The 22,361-nt window shown below is 39.7% G+C and overlaps 1 protein-coding gene across 47 annotated transcripts in view; it reads right to left on the bottom strand.

Moving 5' to 3' along the window:
• The window catches only part of LOC102072464 (uncharacterized), a 430,853-nt gene that overhangs the window by 279,633 nt on the left and 128,859 nt on the right, over nucleotides 1–22,361 (bottom strand). For 27 of the 47 annotated variants that reach the window (XR_003379650.2, XR_012578865.1, XR_012578888.1 and 24 more), the window contains exon 3: nucleotides 5,984–6,107. The exons of 15 other annotated variants lie outside the window; for them this stretch is intronic. Coding sequence is in view for 2 of the 32 variants with exons in the window: in XM_074534625.1 (XP_074390726.1) it covers nucleotides 5,984–6,049 (66 nt within the window). In the remaining 30 variants the exon portion in view is untranslated. Of the gene's footprint in view, nucleotides 1–3,490; nucleotides 4,346–5,983; nucleotides 6,141–9,515; nucleotides 9,564–22,361 lie in introns of those variants that run through there. 5 more of the 47 variants (XR_012578895.1, XR_012578879.1, XR_003379649.2 and 2 more) reach the window with 3 other exon arrangements.

Below are 22,361 nucleotides of genomic sequence, written 5' to 3'. Positions count from 1 at the left end.
GCAGAATATGGCCCCAGCAGAGCATGGTCAGGGAGTACTGCAGCAGCTGATTCTCTAACAGCAGTAGAACCAGGCCTGCATTTATCCATCCTGCTGAGCTCTGTGCCCTGCTCCTCAGAAAAGCAGCCTTTGCCATATTCCCAACATGACAGATCTATCAAAAGCTCTGCTTCTTGGTGACACTGCTGCACATAATACCAGGTGCAGAACTAGAGATGATATCAAGGAGCTGCTCAGTTATCTTTGCTTGCTCAAAGTCTGGAAAGTAACAATGATGAAGCTAATTAATGGGAGGCAATTAGTGCAGGTATCTGAACAAGAAAATTTTAAAAAATTAAACAGATCAAATCTGGATGTGGTTGTATCTTTTTCTATCTTGTCATGATAATTTCTGTTGAGTTACACATTTGACATCATAGAAAGAATTCAGTTTGATGCGAAGACATTTACATGTAGGCATTCACAAATGCCTAAATCCTATTTTTAGTTAGCAAATGCTAAGGAGCTCCTTAGTGTGGTAGTGTGTTGTTAAGTTTCTTGTGTTATTCCCCCAATTTATGTATTGTTCTCCCCTGTTATGTGTAAAATGGTTTCATTCCCCCTTCTTTCCCGCCACCGTTAGCCTGCCAGCTAAGTTGCTATAGCAACCGCTATTCATAGTTGCCGATATGTAATTGCTCCTCCCCTGGTTTCCCTTATAAGTGAAAGTTGTTTCCTCCCTGTCCAGTCGATCACTCCCTTCCTCCTCCCAGGTTTCGAGAACCTTCTCCTCTCTAGAGATGGTGGTTGGCTGGGGTCCCAGGACACCTCCTTTACCTTTTGATTATTGGTCTCCATGGAGTGTCAGTTCTGTGAAGTTCATCCCCTCACCTTTCCCGATTGGCTCCGCCTGTACCCACCTCCCTCCTTTATAATCCTGTTTTCACCCCCTATGAGAAAAAAAACACAACTTTTTCCCGGCTGGTTTCCCGGTGTTTTTGGATCTGGCATCACCTTCAATAAACCGATGTTTAACCCCCGGGAAATGGTCAGCTCCGTTCCTCTCATATACCAGCGAGGTACGCCAGTCCGCAGCCAGCACAGCCCGAGGCCATCAGACGCCGAAGGGTGCTGGCCAGGAATTGCAGAGGGGCATCGGCCTTTCGCCCTCAGCTAGTCGGATTCTAAACTTCGGGCCACTTACGTTCTCCTCTGCACCTTAGGAAGAGTTAATTTGGACACCTGCCTGGGATTCAGATGCCTAAACACAGGCAACCCATGCTGTTTGGGGGCTGTGGAGATCCCTGACCAGCCCCTAGCACATACTCCATGGAGTTCTCCTGGACCCCTCTGGTAATGCCCAGTCTTGAGCAGACATTTAAAAAGCAATCTAAAAGACCTCCAGTATTTATATTCTCACATTCAAGGCTGCAGAACCCACTTTTTAAGCATCACTGGAGGTCAAAAAGTACTGGAAAGAATTGTTAGTTAATTTGAGTTCCAAATGAGAAGCAGAGCAGGGAAAAACATTGAGAATCCACACAGCCTGTCTTCTTGACTAAGGCTCTGGAGAGAGACTTGGGACATTCAAAAAGAGCAGCACACTGAGCCAAAATCTGCTGTTTGTAATGTGGGCATCACTATGTGGCTTGATGTCATAAAATCCAGACAAAAAACAATTTCTTAGTTCATGGAAGGAGCCCACAGAGGAGAAACACAAATACCTAAGGCAATGCACTAAGGAGCCTCATGAAATTGTCTAGAAACACTGAAGGAGATCCAAACTGTAAAAATGCAGAGGAGCAAATCTGATGAATCATACACTGCAGGACAGATACTCCATGGGAGAAAGGGAACAGAAAGGTAGCAAGGCTGAAAAAGATCTGAGCAGCATACACAGGAGGAAGAGTCAGAACTGGGATTGTGGCATCCAGTAACAACAAAAAAAAATAAGCCCAAACTAACAGCTAGTGCAAATTGCACTTTTATCAGGAGCTCCACTGTGTGCAGTCTGTAATACAGAGTTTAGGAGCAGGAGAGCACCAGGACCCCAGTGGGGATCCCATGGGTTTACCAAGTCCTCCTGGGAGATGGCAGGGGCTGGGCAGCCCTTCCTGATGGCATATTCTTGAAAGCACACCCCAAACACTGCCATGTGTCTACCTTCATGCCAGGATGAACTGGAAGGGATCCAGACAAAAGCAAGGCAAATGACAAAGAGCTGGAGGGAATGACTTCAAAGGAAAGATTAAATGAGCTAAAATATGCATAGCATGGCTAAGAAACCACTGTAGGCCAGCAGACAGGGAATACAGAACTGTGAGACATTCTTAGGCAGTGGTATAAAAGAAAAGGTCTATCATTGACAGCAAATAGGCAGGAGGAAGAATCTATCTTCTTATTAATATTCTTCTCCTTAATTTTTGCTCCATATATAGGAGCTTTATCATACCATCATGGAATGCCAGAAGGAGGAAGGACACAAGCACTGAAAAAAACCCCATCTTTCTTACTAGTGTTACTTTGAATTTCATTTTATAATTCATTTAATTTCCTCCTTTCTTACTGCTGTAGGCCAGGCTCATCGTTACACAGGACTAAGGAACCAGTTCTCTCTGAAACCAAGACTATTTCAACAAGGCACATTCAAAATAATTTATGAACATTTCCAGTATTGCTACAAGATTATTCCTTCTTCTGTGCCTTGTTATTTCAGGACCAAACAGTCTTGGAATTCCTTGGGCTCATACAATTTCAATGAAATAATAAATTATATAATGATTTTTCATGAGAATTTCTCCTCCCATCTGTTTTTTGTTGTCATTGTTTTTGATTTTGCTTGGGGATTTTTGTCTGTTCTGTCTTTGGGGCACACACAGAGACATCTGAAAACAGATTCACCCAAGTCTCACCTCTCAGAAGGAGAATCCTTGTCTTGTCATCAGTTCCCTGTTTAGGTCGATTGTCGTCACTCGGGGAGGAGACTTCTTTCCATGTTGCTCTCCCCTATGTCCAAATTCTAATTTTTCAACAGCTACCTTCGTACTGTTTTCTTTATATTAGTTTCTTCTTTGATTACTAATGATTGCATGCTTTTTCCAGTAAGGATTTTTTTTCCCTAGTAAATCTTTTGAGGATTTCACTCCCACTATGCCTTTTCTTCCTTCTCACACTTTACTCACTGGGGTAATGTGTGCAGCTGTTTTTATGTTATTTTTAATATCAGAAGGTCAGAACCTTGTCTGCATATAATCATACAAGTGAATACTTAACTCTGAGGAAGGTTTCCTCGGATCATGGAAGACTGATATTCTTCTAGGCAGTAAAATTACCCCCAGTGATATGAAAGAGAAAGACACTTGCTTTGCTAACAAGTCTCTTAAAAGTTTGAGTTAAGAGCATCTCACCCTTTATGTTCAGCAGCCATTTGACCAAGAACTGAAAGAACTGAAAGAAACATCAGTGAATCACAGAAGTTACAGCTGTGCAAAGCTCACACACTGGGAGTTGCTTTGTCTGCTCTATGCCCTACTCTCTTCATTATGGAAAAGGTCCCTACACTACCATTTGCTTTCTTTTTCAGGTCATAAACTCATTTCTATTCATAATGCAAAAAAGGAGTAATACAAACCAAGGCATGCAAAACTACATTTTAAAGCAAAATAAGCCTGTGGAACTTATGACAAGTTGGAAATGTTTGAACATCTTCCACTAGAGTTAGCAGCTTGAGCAGTTTGAGAAAATTCATGGGAATCTATGGATTTTTATGATTTTCCCCATATAAAATTGGTTTTGAGTAAGCACATTTAAGGGAGTGAAATGGTGCATTTTGGCAAAGAGCTTCTGTATGATACATATTTATACTTCTGTGCAATATAATGCATATATTACAACCAAAATTATATTTTACATTGCAATATTTTATATTGTCAAAAATGAGAATTTCTGGGGATTTTATTTTATTTTATTTTATTTAGAAGTGAAAATAGATGGAATTCTATTTTTCTACATGACCTAGTAATACGTTTCTTCCCCTTCTTGTTGCTTTCCTGGTGAGCAAGCAATCAAATTTTAAAAGGATGATCTTTTCCCAACCTTTGGCTATAGTTAACAATGCTACTTAGAGACAGCAGTTTGAAAAGTTACAGTATAATTGATGCAGCATGAAGTGAATCAAGAGGGCAAAGTTGATGTGCAGACATTAACATAATCCACTCTGCACATTCCAGAGGAGTTCCCATTCTTTCCCAGCATGTAATTTCCTTATTAAAAACACTTCTACCTTTCCAGTACAGTCCTTTCTTGGATGCACAAATGACAGCCTTTATGTCCTGAAAGACTCTGTAGTCCTCCTTGCTGTCATAGCCTGCACATTTGGAAGAGGAAAATGCCCAAGTTTGGGGGTTCTTTTTGCACAAGGAGCAGTCAGCCAACAGGAGCCTCCTTCATGCAGCTATTTCTACATACATACAGAGCTACAGGCATGAATAAACCTTTTAGCTTCCTAATAACATGCAAACATGTTCAAATCAGTTCTGCATTAGATTGCTGATCCTCATTTATGTTACTGCCTGGAAACATGAAAGTAGCTCAGAGGAGATGCCTTTTAAGTTTACTTAATTGTTTGAATAAGCAGACTTAAAAGGGAAAGGGCAAATGAGTTTGTTCTCTGAAGGGACGAATGCACTGCTACCTTTCCAGTGGGGCACATTGTTTCCTCTCTACTGCACACACACTTGTTAAATTACAAAATTCCAGAATAAAGTCAGGTGTTTAGAAACCACCTAAATTTAGGCTCATGATGAAGCTTTCAGGTGCCTGTTATTAGTACAGCTGTTTTCCAAATGTGACCATGCACTTGTGAGATGAACCAGTCTTGAAATACCTCAGTTTTCCATGCCTCACTTAGAACTCAGCAGTCACATCTGTGATATCTCACTCTCAAAAACCACACAGCAACTTTCTTCTGCTGCTTCAAACAGTCTCTGCATTCAGCATGGGCACCAGTGTGTGAAGAGGAAGGGACAGAGGGATGTGAAAAAGGAGTAAAGGAGTCAAGTTTGGTGGGGTTCCTCCCTCAGCATCTCTGCTGGATTCCTACCTGGAGATTACACAACCAGAAAGCTCAGCAGCACTTCCCCATATCTCCAGCTGTACTCACGTGGCACGTAGGTCCTGCAGCTGGAAGTGGTTATTTGCCAACTAGACGTGTCAGAGGAGATCCTATAGGATCTCCTTCCTGCCAGCTGTTTTCCAGAATGGAGCCAGTGTTAATAACAGGAACAGGCAGAGCAGCGGCTGCTTAGCACATTGGAAATGAGGCCACTTGCATTTAAGAGCTTATAAATGGATTCAGTTTTCTAATTTCAGGACATACATTTGCAGGAAAAAGCCCTAATTCATCGTACGGTTTTCATTTTTAACCTCTCTGCAGATGTGCAGATCTTTAATTTTCAGTTCTGCACATACACTTTATAATCTCTCCAAGTATAAACCAGTCAAATGGTCTTCCTATATCTAAATTTAGTATTCTCTGATCAATGTATCTTTCATATGCATGAAAGAACTACCCCACATGCTACTGCAGACTCCTACATTTGCCTGTTGTTTTATTCAGCTGTATTGGATTTTCTTTTTTTTGAGCAGTCATACTCCTTTGACAGTACATAGCTGTCATGGTTCTGTCTCACAGGTTTCTATACATCAGAGACCAGCTTTAAAACTATTTTGACAGGTTAAAAGCTGGGATTTTTCCAGGGACAGGATGGAGAGAAGCAGGAATGAGAGAAGTGAAAAAGAGTATTCCTTGACACCCCCTAATCTCCTCAGTGCAGATGGCACTGTCATTTTCAAGTAGCTTCTGTGCACAACAGCCACTGCGAAAGAGTGAAAGTTGGAACGCTGAAAATAGTCTTTTTTGGGAGAGGAATATACATATCTGTATGTTCATCTATCCAATATGCCCAGCTGTGAATGCACAAGCAGACAAATGAGCAAAGCTTACCTTCCCACTTCTTCCCCTTGTCCATTCACTAAAATTAATTGTTCCCCAAGATGCTGTAGGCCACATTGTTAATTATTGTCTCTCTCTCCTGCACCTGAGGCATCACACTGGTTTAGAAAACAGCCTGCAAACAGATGGAGAGCTGCTGGAGATGAATCTGAAGGTACAAGGGAAAAAAATAAAAAGGATGCAGACTTTATGGTACTGCAGGCTCAGATGGTCTATTAATTTTCAATAATATTCTGGAAAGGAAGGAGGTCTCTACATGTTTTTAGGCTTAATTTGTTTTCAAAAAAGGAGTTACAAGAGCCAATTACTTTTATGATTTCATCACAATCACTTACGTTTAAAGAATATTTATGGGAAAATATTCCAATTAACCTTGCACCAGCCTTGCTGTTTGTCAGACAACCCTTCCCCCCATGGGCAGCTGTGCATGCACCCTGCCTGACAGGACCAAGGCTGCCTGTCTTGCAGACCAGACAGAAATGCCAGCTTGAAGTGGGTGCTGCATGCAGCCTCTTGCCTGCTGCCTTAATGCCACTGGCTCATCCCCAGCACCAACCCCAACAAGCTGGTTCTGCCACCACGTTGCCACAGAAAGCCACAGGGCAGCCTGGGGCAAAGCTGTCCCTCACATGCCCAGGCTGCCCCCATCCCATTTGTGTGAGGCAACGTCCTGATACAATCCCAACAAAAGTGCTTCTCTCTTGGATCCAGTCTGACAATTAACAAAAAGCCACTGCAGTTGTTGACATTGTCTGGTTTTTCATCTTCCCAGGCTGAGGATCAAAGTTGGTACAGCCATAACAAGGAGGCAGGGATGCCTCTAATGGTGCTCAAAGCTGTCCTGTCCTACTGAGAAGGGCACTGCAAAGGCACACAAAGCACAGGCATCCAGACCTACCTGATGTGCACCATGCCAGCTTCAAAACAGGTAAAAGGGTTTCCCTTTCATAAGTACTTCAATGTGATCATTTTCTGTGTAAAAGTACCCAAGAGATATATCCAAAAACCATAAGCTCTTCTAATAGAGCCATCTCACTCTCTTCAAAGGGAAAACTATTGCTGCACATAAGGAACAGTTGCAATTTCTAAATGGGGAAAAAAGCCTTTCAGACTTGGCTGTAAGTTCAGCTCTGCACATTAGCCAAATTACTTCAGAAAGGCAGTGAAAAAGTTATTAATAGATTTATCAAATGACTATCCAAAGGAATGCAGATATTTTAGCCAAGAAGCAAGAAAAAGCAAGTTAATTATACCATGACCAGCCCTCTGATCCATATAGGAGCAAGGAAGAAGAGGTTATGCCTAAAATGCAGTGGCCACTCTTCCTTTTCCAGTGTTGGCGTTGTGCATATTTTGTGGAGCAGAGTCTACTTGGCAGAGATTGGTACACAACTTGTCGAGTGTTGTACACAGTGTCAGGCTGCTATATGAATGTGTAAAGGAACTCTGGAACTTAAGTATGGTGTCATTTCCTCCAGTACCCAAATTCTGCATATAAGTATTCTGCAATCGAGCAGAGATTCTCAAGTGCCATAACTTCATTAAATTCTTGCTACAGAAACAACTAAATGCATAATGCATTGTATATGCTTCCATACATTTAGCTTAGATAACTAAATCTACTGTCTCTCACTCTTTTAAAAGCTCATTAAATATAATAAATATGTCACAAGAATCAGTCTGTATCACTATCACCTGCACAGGTTAATACACAGTATATTGTTGCATGACCTTGGGATTACTAGTCAAGGATACTTAATCTGCCTTTTCTCCTGTTCTGCAGATGGTGCAAAATGTGAACAGTTAAAGCTGGTAGGGCTGAATATGTCTCTAGCTCCTTCTCTCTTTGCAGAGGCAGTATCAAGGCCTCAGACACTCCATCTGCCCCATGGGTGAGAGATGGAGGTAAAGGTGATTTCTGCTAAACCATCTTCCCCCTCAGTGCTGCAGAGGATGAGATGGGTAACTGGCCAGTGGTGGTGCTTACCCAGAGCACTGCAGACTTCCCAAAAGCAGTGCTGCAAATACCAGAAAATAATTTGATCTGGAAAGGACAATCTATTCCGACACTATTTTAGATTCCTTTCTTTCTTCAGTCAACCCTTTGTTTTATTTTGGACAACAGTTATTTGGTAAAATGCAATTGTCTTTAATGAATTGCTTTTCTGAGCTGTCACTGTCATTGTACTGAAAATTCAGGGTGATTTATTTGACCTGTAGCAGAGGTGTAAGACCAAAACTTCAGCTCTTCTCCATTCTAACAGGAGTATTTGCTCTGGTAGGATCAGTTCACTGATGGGGGCTTTTGGCTATGGATAGCACAAAAGAAAGATGCCAGTATTTGGCTACCTATCAGACACTAAGGTTTGTAGGCTGGGCTGAGAACAAATTTGTCCAATGGTGGTGATATACCACAGATTCCTCTGACTCTCGTAGGCCCAAGGACACTTCTTTCATTACTGCCTTTTATGAGGCAAAATGAGAAAAGATCTATGAAATCAATTCACACTCTCAAAATGGTGCTTTAGTCATGGGTCACACAATTAGCCACATCTGCAAAGCGGTACATTTGCTGATTGCTAAATTCTCACCTCCAAGAACCTGGGCTAAATTTTAGTTTAAACACTTTGGTATATGGAAAAAATGTTGCAATTGCACACCTAAATGCCAGGTATTGCAATGAACATATGAGTAAAGGAAGGTTTTTTCCTCTGGAAGAAGAAGAAGGTTGTGGCTGAAGGTTCTGGCCTGTTCTGTATCATTTGTATCCCCCAAGATATTTCTATCCTTCAGAGCCACAAGATATTTCTGGGAAGAGCTGTATCTCAGCCAGACTTTATCTGTTAACTTTTAACTCACACTCGATACAAAAACCTTTTACATCCCAACAAAATAAGATTTTGCCTCTAGCATCAATTATCATTCATCTGGCTTTTGAAGAAGTTGACAGGTCTGTATTGTCCTTGCTCTCCTTTTTCACGTATCTTGAAAGATATTTGCCGTTCATTCACCTCATGGCACCTCAACATCCTTCTCACTTCTCAAAGATATCTGCTAACAAGGCTTTCAGACATCATCAACCCGCTTTTAAAAATTCAGCAATGACACCCATAGGTGCAACCTGATTTTAAATTGTCTTAGCCAGTTCCTGACCCCTTATGCTGCTAAGTAAGGTTACAATTTACCCACAGACTACTTCTGTATGCATGTAAGGCCTGATGCAGTTACATAAGTAAAACATGGTAAGCAGTCTTCTTGTTCTGATAACTAGCAATAATAAGGCTTCATCTAAAGTGCTGGTATTTACAAAATCTTAAGAGTTGTCAATAGACATCCCACATTTTGTTGTATGCCTCAAATGGATAATTTAGGACATCCTTCTGTACAAGCCTGTCAGTGACATCAGTGACCTTGCTGAGCTCACTGAGAATGATCAGCCCAATGCAGAAAGGACAAAATAGAAAGCAAAACCAGAATGGAAAACAAACAAACAAACAAACAACTTCTCTGTCATAGCAATTACCAAAGCAATCTTTTGGCGGATGATCTCAGCCCAGACTAGCATCTGCTCCTAGGAGGAGAAAAAACAAATTGAATATCGGACAGGAGCAAAATGTTTCAGAAGACAGGGAAGACTTGCTCTAAATTTCAAACAGGAGACATTGCTAAAAAGAAAGAAGAAAGGAAGAGCATGAGAAAAGTCTACTAGGAATGAAAAAAAGCTAACATGAAGGAAAAGGAAAGCAAGCAGGGAGGACAAAGAGAGCTGCATGAAGTAGTTCTATGAGGAGACCATGTCAAAAGCCAAAACCAGTGCAGCATTACAATGGCACTTTAGTAGAGGAGAGAAATCCAACCCAAGAGTAGCCAGAAGAAAATCCAGAGGTATTTAAAGCCTCCATTGAATGGAGGCACCATCAGCAAAACTGTAAGGAAAATAACAAAATTTGCACTAATGTCTCAAACATTCTCTCATAAAATCTGAACTTTCCCCAAATCAACACAGCCAAAATAGCTAAACTATTTGCAGTACTTACATGTAGTGCCTGCACCTGTCTATAAGAGTGATTATTAATTTTCTGTGCATAGGTCATGTAAAAAGTCACGTAGTTTCTCTGTGATTTAGATTCCCATCTGCAAAGCTGCCACCTCTGCTTCATTAAAGGCAAAGAGGCAAAAAGTTGACAAGGAAGAAGATAAATAAAGAGGGACAAAGCAGACGATGTAATGGCAACATCAGGCTCAGGTCCAGATTAAATTAAAAAGCATATAAAACAGTGAAGCAGTTAACTGATATATTTTATTATAAAAACATAAGTATCTTCCAAAATATATCTGAAAAGGGAACATGACAATTCAAAATATCAGTATGAAATTAAATTCCTCTCTTTTCTGTAGGCATTCACAGGCTCTGCTTCCCTGTTGCCTCCCTTCTAGTAAGACTTTCCCCCTTCTTTACTCTTCCTAATTGCCAAGGTTTAAAGGACACTGAAGAGCACAGGATGGGTTCATTAGAATTGCAAAGCATCACTGCATTCCATTTGCAGCAGGGCACCATTTATCTCTGTTGCCACACCATACTGTGAGGTGGCACCAAAAACCAGACGCTGCAGTCCAGAGCTAGGGAATGCTAATCATCCTACATCAGACCCAAACCATGCAGGATTCAAGGTTAACTGTGGTGGAGAACATCTGTTCAAGGCAATAAATAACTCCCAAAGGCAAACAGGAGTGGGCTTTAGATTTTCAACAAGACCAGCTTCTTTCTGTTGGCTTGGAAGACCCAGGTCAAATTCTTGGCCATTTGTTTCAATTTCTTGTGTCTACAAAACCAATTCTGTCCCCTTCCTTCAATGGAGGGCACAACTACCTCTCCTCAGACCTTTTGAAGGCTTGTTACCCATGGTAAAAATTGTTAACCAGGTTGTTACCCATGGTAAAAATTAACATGACCATGTCTTTCTTTGCTTAGTTGCCACAAAGTAACAATATAAATTACACCTCCTGCACAGACCTCAGCACAACATCTATGCATAAATAGCATCCTGTAGTTTGGCCAAAGGAACCAGCCAGTTGCCCAGGTTCACCCTGTCCAGACTGATACCTGAGTTTAGTCTACCTCAGAAATTCTATCTTTCCATAACATTTTCTTTAAAAATATTTCTATTCTAATGTTAATATTAAATGCCACACATGTGTCCTGTCTTACTGCAAAAATAGGCAGAACTGGAAAAGGTACTCAGTCAGCACGACATTGTGGTGCCAAAGCACAACTAAGAAGTAACTATGAGGTTGCCAGATCAGAGACTGCACATTAAGTTACTCTGCATTTGGTCTAAGTCTGTAGTCCTGCTCTTATTGTAGTTTACAGCAAGCCTGCAGTTAATTGCAGCAATAGTAAAATGTATTTTAGGGAGCCACCATAAAGAGGTAGGCTGGATCATCTAATGACACATACGTATTTTACTAAATGTGTTACTTGTCAAGCTAATTAGTTACCCTGTAAATGAAAAGGTCAACCCTGCATAGCATTTGCATCTCATCTTTCTGAGTCAAATTTCCTGTGCATGGTAGGTGGAAAGAAATAAATTCTACTGAAGTTGCGAACTGCTGATAGGAGGAACAATTTGGCAGGCAGAGAAAAATTTTAAAAAAGCTGTTCAAATCTGATCTGAAGCTAAGAACATGGAACATGTCCATCAGGAAGACACCAATCCCATGGCCACCAGCTCCATATTGTACAACTTGTTTCAAATAGCTCTGCAGCCAAGCAATACATTGAAACTGTCAGTCACACTTTACACTTTTCCCACTGCTTCTGCTGCTCTTTACTAAGCCACATATGCAAGTAGAGGAGAGACAAGGCTGATGAAATCACTTCACTGCACCAAGGCGCTACTTTTGACCCCAAATTGCCACTCTGTAGAGAAGTTCCCTGACAAGCCACACTATCGTGTGCACACTCCACTGCGTGCATATTTCCCCCTATTTCTATAGCTGGAGGAGAAATCCATCACAATATAACTATTCTACATCTGCAGCTCACTAATTTTGAAGCTCTCAGGGCCTTGCACATCTATAGCAGCCCTTTTCCAATACCTCTGTCATATACATACATCTGAAGTATGAATACTTGGCACAATAACAAATACTTGAGAGCTATGGACAAAGCCATCAGCAAGAGGTTAAAGAAAAAGCATCAGAAGCCTTCCTGGGGAATATCAAACCAAAATAAACAGAATGTTTCAGGGCAGTCGGCAGATTAAGCAGGAACTTAGGAATTTTTTTCTTTTTCAGAGAAACATCCAGCTTTGTGTTTCAGTCTGTAAACATCCTATGCCAGAAAGGGATCTTCAGAGACTCTTTGTCCTTGCTAAAGGGCTTTACTTAATGGGGTGTTACATGAAAAAGCCTATCTGTCTTTCAGGAAAATGTGCCCTGCGGGCTCACTGAAACACTGGCAATATCTAGAGGAAAAAGAAAACCAGGATATGAAATATGTCCTGGCTATTCTAGGTTTAAATATATATTAAGTCACTCTGCCAGGACTGAAAACTCTGGTGTCATAAATTTCACAGTAACCTGTGTGCATTAAGTAGATGTCAGGGGACCCTGCCCCCTTCAACAGGAGTCACATCTTCCAAGCAGAGAATCTCACTGTCAAAGGCTGGAGCCTTGCTTGCAGAAGCTGCCCCAGCCAGCTCTGAGCTCACTCTGCAGACAGGCTCTCCATTGCAGGGAAGCCACGGGATCCTTACAGCCCCCTGCCCATGGGCTGACCCCTGCAGCACTTCCACTGGGACTGACACAGGAGCTGGGAATTTAAAGCCCTTACACCTACACTGCAAATGGTTATATCACTTTCCAAATGACAGGTCCTTTGAAGTAGCTGAATTATGTTGGACTATTTCCTTTGTGAGTCCTTTGGTAAGAACTTTGCACCCCACTTAGCAGGCCTATATGTAACAGGAGCAAGTGGATTGCTTAAGATACAATATAAAGTCTTAGCTTATAACTTGTATTTCAAAACCCTTCATTCCCCATATATTTGACCAAAGTTATAACTTCAGATGTACTTAAAGATGCCTTTCTTTTTCTGGTGTACATACAAGCTTATGCACAGGAAGCACTAGGAATCAATTAGTCCATTTTAAGGGGAGTGAACACATACTCAGTTCTAGGATTCAGAGAAGACACACCTCCTCCATGTATTTTTCATCAGGCAGGATTTTCCTGAATCCAAATAGCAATGAATATGGCACTCATGTTCAACCTCCTCTACTCATGGTTCATGTAAGAAATACTTCCTTCTGGCTTTGAGTTACCCATCTTATCTGTCAGAAGGGATAACAACTCCTCTGTGTTACATCAACTTGATTATCTAGAAAGGAAAAAAAAAATCCTGATTTTACTTGTAAGTCTTGCACAAGAGAAATTTAGGAGATAGCAGTAAATTTTTAAATCTCTTTCTTGTATGATCCTGGCTAAAAGGTCTCTTTCTTCCCTCCTTTAATTTTGACTTGGTTCAAGAATATCTGCCTTGTATGCAACTGTTGAAATCTCCTGGAACCATCAAAAATCCCACAATAGGTACAATTGTGGAATTAATCTGAAAAGGTTTTGGTGTTAGGAAGGCAAACATTCTGTGTCAACTTCAGCATTTTATGAGGAATATTGAAATTCCCAGTGTTTACATCAAGGACCCTAGTACCTTTAAACCCAAATTACCTTTGAAGCCAGTAACCAACAGTTCCATTTGGTACCTCTTCAGCTGGTTCAGCTCTGTGCTGTGCTGATTCACCACATCAGCCCTAACTGTCCTATTCTTAAATTGTTTTTTGTCCTGCTCTTTAAGATACAACTTGCAGCAGAAAGAAAAATAGGAACACCAGTGCAGACTTATTCTTAAAACAAATGCTCCCTTAATCAAAACTGGATGACTAACAAGCATAAAATTATGGCTCTAATACCACATATAATCGTTTATCTCATTGCAAAGAGGCATACATCATTTGCATTGTGTTCCAGTAGTGTTTTATACCCACTTTACCATAATCTAAATGAGCATGCACAGCACAGACAAATGGAGATTCTAGCCCATCTTATGAATTTGCCTGGAGAGCACAATGATGTTTGTTGTGTGCACTTTTAAAAATCATGTTCCTATAAATAAACACATTAAAATGTAAAGACAAAGCAGTGGGCAATCTCACTGCCTGAGCAGTTTTAATTGTGAGATATACTTTTCACAAAAAAGGGATGTTTTTGAAATAGTTTTTTTCTGGGCAGCAGTTTTAATAAATTATATTTGAAACTTACATGAGCTATGGAATTGTTGAAGTGAATTTAAACCTATGGATACATCAGTTCAGCATACGGGTACTGCCAACCACACTTACAGCTCAGAGTCGAGAGTATTTTCTTCTGCCCATTCCTCATTATCTGGGATGAAATGAACAGTCCAAGCCAAGGACTCAGCTTTAAGCAACTTTAAAAACTTACCAAAATGGCAACTGCCAAAGTATGTATTTCTTTCCTTGAACCTACTTCTGCACAAAGAAGCTTTCACTTCTCCATCTGCAGCATCCTCCCTATTCCCAAAACCACCACAGCTGTGAAGTTCAATAATGCATAGTCCTTCAGGGAGAGCAGGTATGGCTTCACATGACAATATTTGCAAGAGCTAATTTCAGCTCCCATGTATGACTTTACATCCTTTTCTGACCTTGTAGATCTGTGAGAAACTGGCACTTGAAATTCTGACATTTTTATAAGAGACAAGCTGATCTTATACCTAATTTTAGAGAGCTTTATAAAGCTCTTTTTCCTATTCACAAGGATAACTCGCTCAGCACAGCTGATCTTACTGTACAGAAGTATGAGGCTTTACAAGCAAAAAAAACCAAAACATACTAACTATATGGCAAAATTCTATTTTGTATTGTTAAGATCATTTATCTGTGACATATGTGGCATGAAGATGAAAATATGTCATGGTCTAACGACTTTATTGTTATTTTACTTGGACTGAACTGCATTGCTTATGCTCAATGCACCATTTGTGCAACATGCTTTTCTGATTCTGCCCACAACCTAAAGCTACCATCCAAAAATCAAGGGAGCAGTACAATCTTGACACAGATTAACCTCAAAAATAAACTGTAACTACATTAAAGAACTGTGAAATTCTACCTGGAGATTATTTGCTCAAAGAACGGGAACATGATAGAGATGGTAGGAGGATGTATTTAAGATGCCCCTGCTCATCACAGGGGTGTTAGTCTAGGTGACCTTTAAATGTCCCTTCCAACACAAACTATTCTATAATTCTATGATTCTATGATTCTATGAATGATCCTCAGCAAAATAAAAGAGATAGATGGATACTCTGCACAGCACATTAAATGCTTTAGAGTTCAGCAGAGTATCATTCCTCTTTTTCCATCAATCTGTCTTGTATGGATTTAGCACTTAAGAGAATAACTATATTACATATTTTACATACCAGAACAATAACTATATTACATATTGGAGTAACTATATTTATATCTGGAAATTAAGGATTCTATATTATTTATCTTGGTAAGCATTGTGCAGGTATTTTACTATCTGTATGTCCCACTCTTATTATTGATTGACATTCAGTGTCCAGCTGCTAGGGGTGGGTTTAATTGCATTCCTCTACTACTTTAAACTTTACTACTTCTTTCCTACCAGCATAATATTAAAAACAATATTTTGTCTTTAGACACTCATGTTTCTGCATTCATTCTAATTTTTTCCCTGGAGAGCCTGCTCTCTTTCCAGTAACCCTCCTCTTGTATACCAGAGTGGTGTTCAGCTTTCACCACTAGTTCTGCATCATTTGTTTCATCTCTTCTCACAAAGTATTCCCCTTTAGCTTACATGCTTTATTTTTTTTATCCTAAATTAATTTAAATTTCATTTCATCAGTTCTCAGTATTTATCTCAGCTTAGCTTTTTAGACAAATCTAAAATTTGTGTGTGTCTACATATGACAGAGTGTCAAGAAACTTATGTATCCAAGCACAATGTGCCCTTTAGTTTACTTGTCTTTGGCTATTCAGGGCTGTTCACACAGAAATATTGCCCACTCATCAAGCCTGATTGCCTGGACTTTAAACAACAGCAATTGTTTTTCCATATTACACATCCACAGAATCACAAAATGTTCTGAGTTGGAAGGGACCCCCAAAGATCACTGAGTCCAGCTCCTAAACTAACAGGCCATACAGGGATTGAACCAGTGACCTTGGCCTTATCAGCACCAGTTGAGATAGCAGCAGTTGAGATAATTCCATTTAATTCTCCCTCCAACTATCTCCCAAAAATACAGAAAAAAACTACTACCCCCTTTCTGTCTTTTGATGTCTCCCTAGCTGTGAACAAGATGTTAAAAAAATATTCGAAAGGTTTTCTTACTTCACCTTAATGATTTCTCTGGAATTTGTGAATGTCATTCATCTAGATCAGTTACCTTGTCAAAATGTAATGGTTCCATATACTTAACAGTGTGCTCTAGCATAATCATAAACCCTTTAATACCTTCTGTGGGAAAATACATTTTCATCTTCCAGATGTGACCTTCAGCTTTTGTCAGAAATGCTATACTATGAAAGCGAAAACACATTGAGTTATCTGCAATATATTCTTTAGTAAAAATAGCTCTTATTCATGTTGCTTTATGACCTTGCAAGCTAGGTTTGACAGCTAATGCTACATATTCTATGCTTATAAAACCATTTCTTTTTACCATATTAATGTCATTAATTAGCATTATTATTACCAACATTAAAGTCTAAATTTTGCTTATCATCAATTTATCAATATCTTCAGCCTTCCTTGCAGCTGCAAGAACTCTCCCTTTTTCATATGAAGCATTTTCTTCCTCTGTGAATAATTTCATTGAGTGTGAGGTAAACTCTGGGTTATTTGGTCCAAGCAATCTAGCTCACACTTGGCATTCACACACTTTTCACATATGTGAGTGTACACTTTGAGAGCTTCTACCTTCTGCATCAGACCATTGTACAGAACAGAACCATCTGTAGCTGTCTGTCATGACATTACAGAAAGAAGGAAATTCTAAATTTGCTTCACACTACCAACTTGCATTTGATGTGTGGTGTTATAAGAGAGAGGCAAAAGTTTGTAGGCCTAACAGCACTTCTAGCAGTGGAGGGCACTGGAATAAAAGGATGCATAACATCCATGAGCCTGTTCATTCATGTATGGAGCTTGGCCCAATGTGTATGATATTACACACATGGCAAAGCTTGAATATTCCAATTCAGATTTTTTCCATACTGCTCAGGTATGAAGCACCTGTCTGGTGCTTCACAACCTAAGCCTGTTGACAGATCATGTGTTATTAGTTTTATATCATTTCACCAAATGTTCCCTGACAAATGTTTTGTGGATATGCACAAAGACAGAAGCTGGGTGTATAAATGTATCCATGCAAGGTACAGCGTCTGGAGAAACTAACTACACTACCAACAACAATGAAAGCATCAAAGCACACAAGGAGACAGTTGTTATTGTGAAATCTTACATGTCACATCACCATACAAGACAAGCATTTGACTAGCCAAACTACAATACATACACATGTATGTGTGTGTATATATATAGATTTATAGATACATACGTGTGTATATATATATGCTAGATAACAAGCTTTGCATGGCTTTCTGCACAATCAGAGGATTCCTGAGCAAGTCCCTATCTGAACCAGCTGCAATCAATGCAAGATTCTCCATTCCAAGCAGTGTCTTTCTATGAATCTATGTCAGTTTGCAGTGATCCCATTTGCACCTCCCATCAGTTCATGCTATCACCCTCACTGTGTGTCTTTTAATGCTACTGTGCCTTTCATCTGCAGATCACTTCCTTTTCATGTACTGTCATCTCCACCTTTTCCTAAGAACACTATTTCACTTCACTGATTCTATATTTAAATCTTGCAGCTCTCCCCTTTTGCTTTGTCTAATTGACTCTTAAACCTTTTTTCACAATGAAGTAACTAATTAAATTATTTTGATAAGTTTCCAAAATTTTCCTGAGGAAATGAATAATGTATCAAGTTCACATTATAATTTTCTTAGCTATTCATTCAGGTAATTTTGGAGCATTTTTGCGTTCATTCAGACAGAGATAAAGAAGCAAGTTTGGCTCTGTAAGGAAGCTGCCTTGGAAAACTGTGTCCAAAGAGTTCTATAGATCAGTCTCTACCTAAGTAAGATGATATAACTAAATTGTCCTTGAAGCATAGACTAGAGTGTTCCAAACCCATGGAAAATCAGGGTTACAGTTACTCCTACTCCCACTCTCTAGCTCATTGAATCGTTAAATCTTTTATACAATCTGCCCTATCCTCTGGGCAGAGTTTGAAAGTATCCATCTTCCCCAACAACCTATATGCTGAGGAACTTTCCAGGTCAGATTGTGCTTGCAAAAGCAGAAAAAAGGGGCTGAAACAAGATGTCCTCTTGAAAAGGCTGAGGAGGAGGTAAGAGGAATCATCACCTACTTCTGCTCTGGTTCCCTTTTAGAAGAAAAGATTGATTCTTCTATGTGTTTTTCTGTGAAGAGAAGGATTAAGTTCCTACTTTCATGGCTGTAAATCATGTGTGGAGAGAAATGCATGCAGAGAAATGCACAGTTAAGCACGTAAGCCTCCAAGAGGGCGGGGATTTAAAACTTGAGTGAGTCCCCAGGGCTTTTCTCTTGCTGCCTCAGATGGCTCAGTGCTTAGGGCTGTGCACACCACTATATATTCTTATTATATATTCTTTCTTTGCCCTTGTATAGGAAACATATAATGCCAACCCAAGGCCACAGGTTCTGCCACAAGTCTCCAAATATCACATGGTATCAAAGTCCTTGTTTGGCCAAAACTTAAATCTCTCTAACTTATCAATAATTTAATTATTTCTTTCACACATGTAGTGCTGCATGCCTCTGATAATTTACACATGAAATGTTTCACAGCTGGAACAGAGCAGGATATGCATGCAAGTATATGAATGTCAGCACTGCCAGGCAACACACTTACTGATGTACTGAATTTAAATCCTTCTGTACCAATGGACACCAAACCTGGCAGGTGCTGGAATCATTGATGTGTGCCTCCCCTGCCTTCTGTGCCTACCATTCCATGCATGGCACATCAGAAGCCATGCCTCCACCTGTTTTGTGGTTTTGTGGTCTTGCTACAGCTTGGAATTTCTCTTCTTCTCACTGCTCTGTGATCACAGCCAGAATATTGTGTGATCCCACTGATGCAGCAGTGGGCAAGGGAAAGGAGCAGAGCAGAGGTGTCAGGTGCACTGGAATGGTTGGAAGCTGGAGGTTCTGCAGGAAGAACTCATTGTTCAGGGTCTGTATTTCAGGAGTGGAGGGAAGAGCAAGGTCTCAAGGTTCCTGACATCCCAAACTGCAGTATGATTTACAGGTCAGATGCACAATCAGCTCCATAGCCAGCACGACAGAGTGAGATGTTAACTCTCCCCTTCCAGCACCCCTCCAAGCCTCAGAGAAGCTTCATCCCCAGGCCCTAACAGAGCAAATGCCAGCTGGGGTGATTTCCTCACACACTGAGTCACCCACTGCGTGGGCTGAACACTCATCCTGAACTGTGACACAACCACCTACCTCTGAACTTTGGCAACCTGTGCCCATAACGTTATTGAGTGATCGTGACCATTTTCAGTTGACTTTTTTTTTAATGCTTCATTTGCTAAAAAGGCAACTTTAGCTCCTGAAGAAAGCATTTTAAGCAAAACTCAGAAATGTGACCTGGAAAGATAATATGAATGGGATTTTTCTCTGTCATATCTCTATGCTTTTGATTATTCTTGACATTCTATAATGTTAGGTTATAAACAGAAAGCATTTTGAAAATGTCATAATATCCTGAGTTTAATAAGAGAATATCACAGCTAGACAATATGCTTAAGAAATCAAGATTACATAGCAGACTCAAGGGGAAGAATTAAACTGGGCTTCACAGCAATGGAACTTAACAGCTACAAAAAATGTGAACTGTGAACTCAAGCTAGAAGCTAAAATTGAAATGTAAACATTGCTTATTGAAAGCAAGATGCTGCATTAATAACAGCAACCACAAAAGTTGAAGACTTGTGGCATTACTGGATAGAGCAGTGATGCTTTTTCATCCTTTCAAGTGGATCTAATTCAGATTATGTCCCCCAGCTAACCCAAACATTCAAAGTCCTTGTACTTGATCCTTCAGTAGAGCATGAATTTGTTTTGGAATGTCCTAGCTGAACTGACTTCTTTTTCTCTTGCCTTTCTATCTCATCTGGAAATTATTCTCATCTCTTTGCAGGTCTTCTGTGTCTTAGCACAGGTAAAAGGGTTGGTACTGATGAATACAAGACAAGCTTTTCCAATTCTCATAAATTAAATCAGAATATTTACTAAAGGTTAAAATCAATTATTTCTTTTCTATGCTTGAACCTAAAGCACAGTGCAATTCTGCTTTATCTGTACAGAACACTTTGCTGACTATATCAACAGCTGCAAATTCACCCCAGACTACGTGGAACAGACTTTGCCTCCTAGAACGTGCCTGTGAGATTACAGGGGCTGAGCACCACTGCGCATCACTCCTCCAGGAGGTACCAACCACTGACTCCTCTGGAGTCTGGGGATGGCCAAGAAGAGTCACAAACATGGCTAGATTTGGGTTTGACTAGTACTGAAGCATAACTAAAGTTATAATAATAAAACCGTGGCAATGAGATGATATGTGCTGATGTAACTCTGGTGAAAATTTCAATGAGTGATCTGCAAGATCAAAAAAATTAGACTTCTAACACAGTCAATAAAATGGTTCAGAAGTATTTCAGAAAGGAATATATGAAGCAGAAAAACGTATAAATAACTTAGGCAATTTCTGTGGAGCTTTGCCCAAACTGACATTTATTCCATTGTACCCTCCCATTCTAACAGTCCCTTGTTTAGGTATCTAAGGCAAGCAGTGAAAACCCAATGAAAAATACCTTTTCCACTCTAGAACCCTAGCTTCTTGATTACAAAGAAGTGATGCTTTAATTACCTTTGAGTAATGCAAGGTGACTGTCAGAGAAGAAAACACAAACATACCTAGGATCAGTGTAATGTGACAGCTGCAGAAGGGCAAGGTCTGTCACACTGCTGCTGCCCCATTGTAGAATTAACATCCACAGTAGTAAGCAAAGCAACAGGAGTAATAAAAACTCCACAGCAAAAAGTATAGAATTTTTTTTCACCTGCTCCAAGCAAAAATACTTGGCTGTAATTGCATGACGGGAGAAAGAGCACCCTTTGAAGTTTAAAAGTTACCTGCATTCTTAGAAAATGTTTTCTAAGATAGGTCATTTTTCTTCCATATGTGACTGATCTGCTCCGTGTGAATGCAAATTCTCTTTTCTGCTTTGTTATTTGTCAAGAAAATTGCAATCAATATTATTTTAATCCACCACATATACAGTGTTGAACCTTTTATTTGTCTCAATGAATAAATAATTCGAACTGAGACTCTGCTCAGTGTTTTCTCAGTATCTAAAAAAAAAAAAAAAAGCTGGATTCTCTTTGCACTTTTAAGCTTTGAATTATGGACCATCCCATTGCCTGGAAGCAACTGATGTTCTTAAATTATAAACAGTGAATTATCTTCTTGCTTTTGTACAAGATATAAAAACATTATTAAAACAAAAGTATACATGTTTAGGAGACAATAAAAAATTAATATAATCAGTAAAAATTGATATTCATATTTTCTTTGCAGTTTTTTTTCTTTTCTGGCTTTTAAATTAACATTTCCTGGACTTAATTGCATTAATTTAGTTTTAGGAAAGATTGCCATGTTGGATATACATATGAATCAAACATTTACATTAACTCTAACTGCAGTCATCAGAAGATATGGGAAATTTGTGTGTACCTACTGATGGAGAAGGTGAATTCCCACAATCCCAAAATCCTTAAATGTACATAACAAAGGTAATTTTGGTAATGTTTTGGAAGAATATAAATAAATGTCCTGTTATGATGCATATTTCTGCACCCAGACTGACATTCCTCTTTTGAAGAGTTTTAGCATCTGTAACAAGTAATATTTATAACACGTCAAAAGTAGAAGTAGGTCTTGAGAAAATCAAGCTGACATTTAGAGAGCTACATTTGGTGCAACTCAAATTTACTGCAGCTGCAGTATAAATAATCTGAGCACTGCCAAAGATGAGCTACTTATGTCTGTATACACACAGAACAATTTAAACTTCTCCACATTTAATTTCAAATAAAGAACAGTTTTACGGCTGATCAGTGCAGTACACAG

Source organism: Zonotrichia albicollis, chromosome 2 (genome assembly GCF_047830755.1).
Source record: "Zonotrichia albicollis isolate bZonAlb1 chromosome 2, bZonAlb1.hap1, whole genome shotgun sequence".
Classification (NCBI taxonomy): domain Eukaryota; kingdom Metazoa; phylum Chordata; class Aves; order Passeriformes; family Passerellidae; genus Zonotrichia; species Zonotrichia albicollis.
Note: the sequence above shows the minus strand (reverse complement) of the source record. Positions and strands in the feature narration are given on the sequence as shown.